Below are 12113 nucleotides of genomic sequence, written 5' to 3'. Positions count from 1 at the left end.
CGATATGGTGCCAATAAAATATCACCAATATAAAAGTAGTGGGATATTTAATGTTTTAACATACCATGGCTATGATAGTGGTAACCTTAATTAAAAGTGCTTGCCTCTGAAGGTAGCATCGGTTATCACATTTATTAATTTTTTTTTAGTCGCACAATTTTCATAGCATCATTATTTAAACGATTTCCTGTTATGGATCCAACGAATGTTTCCTCTCATATTTATTATGACCATATCATATAGTGAACGTCTCAAAAATGTTATTACTATATTCGTCCTTATTATGAAATTGAGAAATTAAAAAAAAAAAAAAAGACTTAGAAGACAAATTCTTGATATCACAAATATTCTACCTCATAAAAATAACAAATTGCGTCAATTTTAATTATGGAGAACATTTTTAAATTCAATCACGTTTATTAAAAAATCCAGTTTATGTGCATCCATTCAAAGGGAGTTGTAAACTCATTGTAAGATCATTCATTTTAACTGAATGTTTTGCTTCTATAACGTTTTATGGGGAAAACATTTTTAATGGTAATCGTTAAATGCTGTAATAATTGCTGTAGTTCAAAACATAAAAAATGTTTACTTCCAACTACTTATATACCTACTTTGGCCCTCTGTTCTCAAAAATATCTCTTTCCAGCCTGAATTATAGAAGAAATAAAATGACAAAGCCATTATTCAGCGATAAACCGGTGGCCGACTAATGATTGAAATAAAAAAGCAGGGGCTGAGCAAAAAGCCTTGTGAGACCCTCGCCGCTGATAGCTGAGGAATACACTTTACGACACTAAACTCAGATGACACAGACAATAAACTCTTTTTTCCTCTCTCCGAGGGCATTTTCTTCACCGAGAGCTTTTCTCTTTTTTTTCTTATTTTGTGCCCCTGGAGGAATAATTATTTGGGCCTTCTCGCCTGGGAGACGCATAAGTTTGTTTTTGGCCAATGGGCTATTTGAGAATAAATTATTTAATTTACCGATTTTAGAGACAATGTGGAAATGAAAAGATGTATTGGAAATTATGATAAAGAAATTATTATTCTCCCTGATAACTGATAGCAAAAACTTCTCTGGTTTTTATCGCCGCTCGAACACGTTGTTTTATAGGCTATATTTTAATACTATAGGACGTATTATGTAATATAAATATATATTAAATAATATGATGTATGACATTATAATAGATATATGTATATAGGAATAGATAGATAGATAAAAGAAGTTTAAGAAACATTGCTTTGTTTGTTATGACAATTCACCTTTTCTTGGTAACATTTAGGTAAATTATTATAATATATAGATGCCTCTAACACTTATATTATAGCAAAAACTCTCAAGAGCTGCTTTCAAATGTCAAGTTTATTTGTTTATTTATTTGTTGTTAGTCAATTCCAAAATCTTATCTCACCCTTTCCTGGTCTAAATATTATACAAGTACCACTATATTTAAAATGAGATAGTTATGTTGAAGTTTTGTACGAATACATTACTGTGACTGATATAGCTTTTTTTAAACCTCACGATTAGTTAAACCACGCGGTGATTCTAGGATTTTCTAATTCTATGTTAAGTATCCGAAATAAGGCTCTCTTACCACAGTTTAAAATATAAATTGATAGAATTAAAAATTGATTAAATAATAAAAAAATAATTTATATAGAAGGTAATGAAAATTAAGTAAAAATAAAATAACTACATTTAATACTCATTCGCTCCCATATATGATATTTACATTCTTTACATTACTGTTAAATGTTACATTTTTTGACAGTATATTTTTTTCTCTGCCTTCATGTCATAAAAAAAAATAGCATTTAAATTATACGGGGTGTTTTAGGGCTAAGTATCCGAACTGAAAATATAAATCAAAGATAACAAATTGCCTGTGAAGATATTAAACAAAATAGACATTTGCAAGTCTTGTCTATGTCCTTAATTCTTTATGAAGGATATTGAAACTTTTGAAACAATAGCAATTTTCAGATACTTAATTTATATTTGAAACACCATGTGTATTTCAACCTTTAGTAGATATGGTCCTATTAACCAAGCTTAATCAAGTGTATTACGTGTATACAAAAAGTTTATTAAATATATATTGTGAATCAGCTAAGAGCCCTGGGACAAATTAAATGCTGAGAAGGAGGACACAGAATCCCCAAATCAATTAAATAACTTAAACACATCTATTTTTTACAAGAACACCAGGAAAGACAAATATATTCCTCCTAAATGTAATTATTTAAAACTATTCGATTTCTCGGATGTTACATCACATGTGATTGTTGACCATAAAGTAATTAGCACATCTCGAGTTACTAAAAAAAAATGAAAATCTTTTAAAATTTTCCATAAATATTAAAATAATTTTATTATATTATTTGATCAAATTTTATTGAATTTATTATATAATATACAGTTGTAAATTTCAATAAAGATATTTTAAAAAAATTATATTATTCATGGAACTTTTTTTTTTTTAGCGGTTCTTCATTATTACCATGTTAGCTAATAAACGGTTAGCTGGGATTAACTTTTCTCTAACAGAGTTCATTTAACAACCTAACCGTGCAATGCCTAGCCAAGTCACACCCCGCCACAGGTCACAGATGATCTTGTCAGATGATCTAGGCAATAGATCTTCCGAATTTATTGTCTTAGAACACGGATGCAATTTAGAAATCCTTTCCTATATAAATGGTGTTGCCTTCCCCTACCCCACCCGCTAGGTAAGCCTGATGTCATCATTAGCTGTAACGACGGCTTGGCATGTCGCTGGTGTCGCACGGTCCGCTGTAATCGTTCCCTTTTATTTCCTTCATTTCCTTTTTGTTCCATTTTTCGCCCCTCACCATCTCTCCAACATCCAATACATTTCAGAAAGCATGTAATGGTTTTTGAGGAATCCGTTTACATAATGGAATGACTCTAATTCGAGTGATAAGCTTCTGGTGCGAACTGGTTTCGCATACGTTTGAATATTTTTTTATTCTACTTTTAAGAATATCATCATATTTCTGAGCTAAACTCAGCTTTCTCATTTGTAATATGAAATTGAGAATAGTGGAAAGTCTTGGTTATTTAACAGTTTTAACCATTGAATTCAATTGCTACTTAAAATTTCATGACTACACAATTGAAAATCCTTTGCTATAACTTATCTGGGATTTCTAGATGTGTTCTCTTGTATTCTTTCTAACGCTGCTTCGGCTCCAGTGTCTCCAACGCCCTCTCTGGTCTTATTAGTTCAGTTGATCCTTCGAAAGGCACTCTTGGACTCTCCAAACCAATTTGACGCAGCTGGTCTACTGCTTCTGATGTCTTTTCTTCTGCCAGAACTGTATTCTATCTCTGTCCACTGCCCTGCGGATGTTCTGCAGGACCTGTATCTAGGCCTTCCAACCTGTGAATGTCCCGCTATTACTCCCCGTTATCTTACCATAGTTTTTTCCCTCACTTTCATGGGCATAATTGTCACCAGTATATCCTTTTATATCTCTTTCTAGCCTTTTCATTGGATGTTACTGTTTTGGGGAGGAGACGCGGACTTTCTTTTATCGTAACCTTGGCTCTATTTGTGGTTTTATTATATCGTATTTCCCATCAAATCCTCCACTTTCGACGGCGTTGTACATCATTAGTATTATTGTATTTCTCAGAAAAAAAAATCATTAATTTTAAATCATGTGTTTGATATACGATGTAAAAAGTTGAAGTCGGATCTTTACATGCCCTGTACCTAACTCGATTTATGAATCATTTCCTTCTTTATGTGAACGTTAATTCAATTTAATATTTAATATTAATTCAATCAAAGATTATTCTTGATATTTTGTTATAATTAATTAAGAATATTATTAACGTCAACGAACACATTTATAATTTGTCCAAACATTATAACGACTGTCAATTTACAGAAATGACGAACCTTCTAATTTGCATAAAACACAATGGTGGATTAATGAGCCAGTCGCGGTATCTGATTTAGCATGATTGTTCTGATAAACAACCATTACATTTACACATAGTAGGAGCTTTTGAGATACTTATTCATTCTTATCGATATGTGGAATCATGAGACACTTTTTTTTAAACTTTCACATTAATTTCTATAAACGCATTTTAAAGTGATATCTAATACATACAAGAATGACAGAGCTCATTTTTTTCCTTTTTTTTTGTGGTTGAAACAGTTTAAATTTAATACATAAACAAATTTAGATATTTTATAATTGATTTTATATTGTTTTTGATTTTTATTAAATTTGTCGTGATCTATAATAGTTGCTATTCATCGTAATTTCTACACAGTGCGAAAATGATCAAATCAGAGTACATAGACTTAGTACGTATAGATAAACAAACAAAAATATATAGAAATATGAATTTAGTCAATTAATTTATGATCGAAGAGATAATAAGATAAGAAATAAAACTGATAAATAATTACTTAATTTTTACAGGTGTTTAATACGTTCATTTTTGAATTTAATTTTTTTATATTTAAAACTGTTCATTTTTTATTTAAATATTAATCATAATTTAAGTTAATTTTTTTTCAATTTATTAAAAAAAATATTTATATGTTTTAAGGAATGTATTTCTAATACTGGAAGGAATCTAATACTGTACTATAATAGATTAATATATCGAATTCTGCTAAAATATTAAAATAGAATAGACTAAGTATAAGTATATCATTTTATAATATTTTTAAAAAATGTTATATATAAAGATGATATATTGACAAATAGGATATTTACTGATATTTGAGAGACCTGACGTTAAAGACGGTATAAGAATTTTCTAGAGATTTTTTAACATTAATATTTATCTTCTTTTTTTATTTTCGCTCTCAGCCATATTTATATTCATCATAAATTGATTTAAATATCATACTATTTTAAGTATAATTTCACATCAATAAATATAATTTATTATTAATTAATTTATTTTATATATTATTTAATATATTAATTATTACAATATGTTACCTATAGTTAATTATCTCGGTTTTAATTTTACTTCTGTTGTGCGATTCAGGACCGAGTAATTTCCGCTCCCTATTTAGTCACGGAACGTTCAGTGATCCTTAACAAATGGACCTAGCTTGTTGAACCAAAACTCGTTACGAAGTTAGTGTTACAAGAACTTGGAACCTAATTGCCTTTTATGATTTAAGTAATGGGTTCAAAACATATTAATTTGTTATATTTAACATTCAGTCTCGTGTTATTCATCCGAAATTTGCCATAACAAAAAAATAATTATATTATATTATTCGTATATATTTTAATTATATTTCACTATATATTTAATGTCGTACTTAAGCAATAAAAGTACAATACTGCGTAATCTCCACTTTCCCTTCTTGCATTTATTATTTTACCCATCTCAACTCTTTTTCTTAAAACGACATCGACGCCCAAATATTCCTGGCACTTAATCACTTCTTTATACGAGAAATATTTGTTCAATGTTGTTTTCTGGTTTTCATTAAATAAGACTTTGCCAAAGGAGCTGATTCCCGATAATGCAATCTAGAGCCGTTCGACAAGGTGACTGAAATCGAATAAACAAGAGCATATGAATAGAGGGTGCATTTTCACGTTATAGGAGACCATATTGCACTATGGGTTATCTGGCATTCTCTCTTTGTAGTACTTAGGAGTAAGTACGGCTTAGTCTTAGTAACCCCAAGTATAGAAGTGTATAAGTACATCCACTTATATATACACCCACTCAACACATATAAACTGAAGTTTTTGTTAACTCGATTTCTCGTGTCTTCCGAAAGATACTGTATTTTTTGAGCTCTTTCTTTTTTTTATTTTTGTCATTGATTTAGTATATGATTAGGAGATATAAGAATGATTTGTTTTTTTAGAGAGAAAAAAAAAAAGGAAATCGAAAGGAATTTACAATTTTATTTGTGTTAGAATGAAGATAAATTGAGTAATTTTCAATAACTTTTTTTACTTTTCACCGAGATATTTAAGAAGATAATGGAATAATCAGTACGGGAATGGTATCCACACACATTTATTGCAGAATCCCTGTAGTTGTTTTTTTAAAAACTGTAATACATTAAATAACTTTTTAAAATAATGAATTTAGCAGAGTTCAAGGTTATTTGTTTTAAACAATAAAAATTGTTATCCTCACATTGTTGAAAGCTAAGAGGGCAATGTCTTTCCTAAAGAAATCCTTTGTACTTATCAGGTACAGTGACCCTTTTGCGTTTCTTCTCCATCTTCCATTTTAGGAACCGACAACCTTTTAGAAACATGAGAGAGAGGGGAAGGATTGGCATGGAAAAATGGGCCATCTTATTTTTTTTTTTTTAATAATTTGTTTCTCAAGAGAAAAACAACCACTTTTAATTTTAGTGTGATAAATGGATTATCCAATTTATAATCCAATAAATATAGACATGAAAAAACGCAATAAATATTAATTCTAAAAGCTTTTATATTCTCTCTTTCTCACACCGTTTTACTAAACTTGCTATTTCAATCTAAGTACTCACCGTATTTGTAGCATTTAAATAGTAAGAAATGAAATCAGAATAGATGCAGATTTTTAAAACATTGTATAAATGTATTTGTATATACTGTCCGTATTGAAAAAAATATAGAAGAATAGAATTTTGAAACGGTACCTTGAAGATGCCTTTTCAAGACGGCTGCAATGTGAAATGAAGCAAGAAATAATCCTGAAAAATAACTTATTTATCATATGAGTCTTAGCTGCAGAACTGACAAAATACACGATTCAGTTAGGTATTGGTCAATACACAAAGACTTTATTAATAATTTTCACAGACAGATAAGAGATAATTAAGAATTAAAGTTATAATCTTTTACTTAATTTGAAGAATTTTCTACATACCTTAAGATTATAGTTATTTATATCGGATTTAATAATTTCTTTATTACAGTACAAGAAAATTTTGAATTAAATTAAATTTTGTATTTATACTTCGTAGGTTTTTTTTTTTTTTTATACCACTTATTACTTTTTATTATCTTTACTCTTTGCGCTGAAACTATCCAGACTATTTGTATCTTTGGTGAATATATTTTTGAAGCATCATTTTACCAATAAAATAAATCATTCAAATAAAAGATGGAGAAATAAAAAATAAGACGACGTAAACCGCAGCTCTTTGTTCAAGTGTCATAAATTTAGATAAACAAAAGGCTTGAAGTTTTTAAACTTTTTTATAAAACTAAAAAATTTATAAACTTAAGTGGTTGAAGATTATAGTAGTCCAAAATAGCTAGAGAGCATGGTAGGTAGAATTATCCTTTTATACAAGCTAACCTTCGTTTTCTTAGTTACGTCATCTTTAATTACGACACTTTTCAGCAGTTTGTTTATCCTAGCTAACAATAATATCATATGGATATTGTTAATACATTTTTATAGCTTAACCAACTACAATGCTAAAGGATATTTTGATTAAATCTGTTAACTCAGATAGATCAAAAGATAAACTCAGATAAATTAAATCAGTCAAGATACATCTCATAAACATTCATGTTCTGAAATGGAAGTGAACCTAACTAGAACCTAAACAATATTTTCTATTGAAAAAACAGATCAATTAACATTCAAATGCAGTAGAATTATTCTAATGAAACTTAAAACCTTACATAAATTTTGATATAAATTAGTATTTAAAATTATTGAAATTTAGATAATTTTGTTTCATCAATTGATAACTTAAAAATTAAAAAATAATTTAGGACTGTCTTTTAAAAATAAGGGAAAATAAAAATTATATATTTAGATTGTAAAATAGTTATTATTTTGTAATCTATTTACCCTTTAATCCAATAATAGTCGAAATATTATTTTACATTTTCTCTTGAATTAAAAAAATATTTGCTAGTTAAATTTTTAACATTGTCAAACTGTTTTCAGGTTTACCACACACCACATCTCGCCCAAAACATAAAGGTAGGTTTAGTTTGTTTACTGTTTACTACTTAATGTAGCAAGTAATAAAGGGAATATTATTAAAACGAACTTTAGAAAATATCTTATTTTTTAAAAAAAATCTATGCCTACCAAATTTATTCATTATTAATAATTTAATTACAAAAGACAAGTGGAAACAATAACAGTAAGAAAAATTAATTTATACATTAAAATTATACAATCGTATAAATCCATTAAAGTAATACAATAAAACTGCATAACGACACAAATTTAAAATTATTTTTGACTCTTAACCAATTATTAATTATTACATCAGATATCTCACTCTATCATTATGTTATTTTGAATGACCAAATTATTGAATATTTTATTTCCTTTTTCCAGTTATACGTTAGTGTGTAAACAAATTCGAGACAGTATATATATATTGCTATAAAGTCTTTATGACGGTTCACTACTATGCTATAATGAAAAATAAAAAATTATACGGATTGTTCTTTATAAAAAAGAAATGTAAAAATATTTAAATATTTAATCTTGTACATAACAATTTTTACAACTTTCAATTATTATTATTTTACAACCAAAGTTCTATTATTAATGTATTTTTTTTATCGCATTGTATTTTGTTTTGTAAAAAGGGTGAATACAATAAATTGTGTATTTCCGTATTTTTACCTTTTAATAACAAATGCATTTTATTATAATTAGTTCATCTTTATGAAACACGAAATAATATGTACCATCTTCCAAAAATATAAGCATATAGATTCTTCAGTCAAAAAAACTTTTTTTTTTACCTTATACTAGGTAAGGTACTAAATAAGTACTTCTAAAAAGTAATGCCCTATTTACAAAACACTGACTATATTTAAGACAATCTCTATTTTTTCTTCATTTAAATGAACACATAAAACATACAATTCATTCTAATTTGGCAAACAGCAGTGAATCTTAAATAATAAATTAATATACTATAATAAATTTAGAACATTTTTAGAAATATTATTCGCAATGCTTGATTGTAACCAATTTTTTTAATCTTCCCATATTTAACAACCACAAATACAGATAGTTGTGTACTATTCTAATTCAAAATTCTCGTAATACTCTTAAGTAATGTTTTGTGTTAATTTTGAAGTTTGTTGTTATTTGGTGGTCCTTCAAACATTAGCAGATAAAAAACAACTTCTAGATTCAGTAGATACGTATATATGTACATGCACATATACATATATACATAACCCAACAAATAAAAACATGTTTATAGGATTATAGTATTTATAGGATAGCAGTGAACTGAAGATTTTCTTAAATATATTTTGTTTCTTATTTATACAGAATTCCCTGCTTATTTGCATAGTCTTGTCTTAACAACTTAGCTTTATGGGAGATTTACAATAAAAATGTTATTCCTATCAATACGTTTTCGCTGGCTGATTGGAGACAAACACGAGCATAATTTTTGACGACATTGGCACTGGGAAGGGACTAACAAGAGCCTTACCCTCTGAGGTGTTTACACGGCGCCTGATTTTTATTTACTATCTCAGGATCCTAGAATCGCCTCCTTTACATAGCCTGAAGGAAACACCCTAAATAGTACATCGAGTCAGTATATCAGTCCTATTATCCCATAAATAATAATTTTATTTATGGATTTAAAACGTATTTTTATTAATATTTTCAATTGTTATAAAAGCAATGGAACCATGATCATTTGAAGTCAAGAAAACTTTGTTCCCTATGTCTTAATCAAAAATTTTTTTTTGTTTCAAGGGCTCATTAAATTGCAAATTGCCATTAAAACTAATCCAAAAAATATAAAAGAAGAAAAAAATAGAACCGCCTATCCTTTTCACTTATAGGGACTTTCATATGTTATTGTGAAAACATATACACATACTTATTACAAGAAGAGCTGTTGTCAATTGGTAAATGTACGTTCCTTCTCTTCATAACGTCAAAAATCGGAAACAGACAACATCTGGTCTAACTCTATCTCACTTCATAACATTAATATGAACACGGCTTTATCTTTTATTAAACAAGAATTTCTTATAAACGGATTTTCATAAATGGGGTGGGTTTAGAGGTTAACGAAACAAAAACCAAATACATGGACGCAGGCCCACAGCTGTATGTGAAGAACCATCACATTTCATTACTGGAGGATTTTCATTTCAAAGGGTGAAGGAGTTCAGCTGGATCTTGGATCGCAAGTATACGCGAATAATGACATTCAAGCAAAAATACATCGCAGAATTATTTCCGCAAATAAATGCTAATTCGGCTTACTGAACATTTCAGGAGCTGTGCTATTTCCCAAAACACCAAGATACAGCTGTATAAGACCCTGGTGAGACCAGTTCTCACTTATGCCTCCGAATGCTGGACATTACCCAGGTCAGAGGAAGCCCTTCTCCTGAGGTTCGAGAGGAGAATATTGAGGAAAATTATAGCCCGGTTTGTGCTGATGGGATCTGGAAGATAAGAACAAATGCTGAACTGGCAAGCCTCTACAGGGACCCGGATATTGTAAAGGTGATCAAAGTGGGACGGCTTCGGTGGGCAGGCCATGTATTTAGAATCATTATCAGATTCGTAGGATGATCCTGGACGAAAGGATATATGGGACAAGGAGAGTAGGAAGACCCCGGAGGGATGGAGTGGCAGCGGATGCCAGGTCTATCTTGGGAATCCGCAATTGGAGAGCAGCGGCAACCATTAGAGAGGACTGGCGGACGAAGTTGCGGGAGGCCTTGACTCTTCATGAGTCGTAGCGCCACAGATGATGATGATGATAACAGTAAATGTTTATTTAAAATGTTCGCCTTCAAGGGTGGTAAATGAAAGGTGTGAGATACATAAAAGATTTTTTTCACTAGTTCTCCATGCACATCCCATAATAAAACTGTTTTGACTATGATGTATAATTCAGTGTTAAATGGGTTCAGATTCACGGATTCACCTGGACAAAACATGGAAAAATTATTTTTTGTATTTCATATAAAATATTTGGAAATTATTTCATCATACAGAGTATTTTTAAGTTTGTTTTTTTGGGCTAAGATGTCCTCCTAATTGAAGTTTTAATTTTAATATTATCAGAATTTTGATATTGATATCATTTTACGAATCCATTGCCAAATAAATAAATTTTAACTTGGAAATTATTTTATCGATTCTTTGGTTTTTTTAAGCTAGAGTATTACGTTTCCTAGTTGTAATTTTTCCCTATTTCTCCTTCTGTAATGGGTCGATCCTCGTTGGCCAAATCATTAGCCTCTCAAGAATTTTGGCAGGTATCGAAGCCGACCCGAAAGCCCCGCCTGTAACGACCCGAGGCCATATATCGCTTCCAGATCACCTATGGATCCTAAGCTGGACTTAATATTTTATCTCCTCCTACCTCAAAGCCCTCTCTCTCTCTCCTCCCCATAGCCTGGAATATTCTTCACATATCCAAGCTGATGGTTTCCCAACCGTTGTGAATACTGGTCAATATTCAACATTTCCTATCTGATATTCAGCCTTAGAAGCTGAACATAAATAATGCTAGAATCACCTTAAACTACAAAATAATCCGCTCACGTCTTACAAAAAAATATAATTCTGACATAATTATAACTTAATGAGCTATTTAATATATATGTATATATATATATTTACTATTTTTTTTTAATTCCACTAATCATCCAACCGATTTTTTAAAAATATTTGCCTGTTTTGAGAAATAATATTATGCATTATAGCTTCTTCAATTTATATTAATAAGTTCATTCCTGCAATAATTATTAAAATACTATTAAATTCAATTATTCAATTTGACCTCTTTTGTCTAGGAATATTTTAGTCCCTGAAAGGTAAGAGTTTTATATTGTTAATTATTTACTTAAACGTAGAGATTTTTACTAAAGGAGGCATTATTAATTAATAAACAACTCTCATAATTAATATCAAGCATAGTAATTATTATGATAATTGCACCTTGAAACCGAACCGGAATAATAATATTAAATATTCCATACTAAATTAAACATTTATTAAACAATAAACGAATAAATTAAATAAATATCTAATGTTGAATATTTATTATATGATTTATTACTAAACCCTTATTTTATTTTATCTGAATCTCTTTATATATATACTT

At 29.3% G+C, this 12113-nt stretch overlaps 1 protein-coding gene across 3 annotated transcripts in view; it reads left to right on the top strand.

Annotated features, from left to right (window-relative positions):
- The window catches only part of LOC106682814 (lachesin), a gene marked incomplete at its 5' end in the record, with an annotated part of 178588 nt that overhangs the window by 137563 nt on the left and 28912 nt on the right, over positions 1-12113 (top strand). For 2 of the 3 annotated variants that reach the window (XM_067046820.1, XM_067046819.1), the window contains 1 exon segment: positions 7940-7975. In XM_067046820.1, coding sequence (XP_066902921.1) covers positions 7940-7975 — 36 coding nt within the window. 3 annotated transcript variants of the gene reach the window in all.

The sequence above is a fragment of the Halyomorpha halys genome, unplaced genomic scaffold (assembly GCF_000696795.3).
Source record: "Halyomorpha halys isolate HHAL.00 unplaced genomic scaffold, Hhal_1.1 Scaffold442.1, whole genome shotgun sequence".
Taxonomy (NCBI): domain Eukaryota; kingdom Metazoa; phylum Arthropoda; class Insecta; order Hemiptera; family Pentatomidae; genus Halyomorpha; species Halyomorpha halys.
The sequence above is the reverse complement of the archived record's forward strand: the minus strand, read 5'-3'. Positions and strand labels throughout refer to the sequence as shown.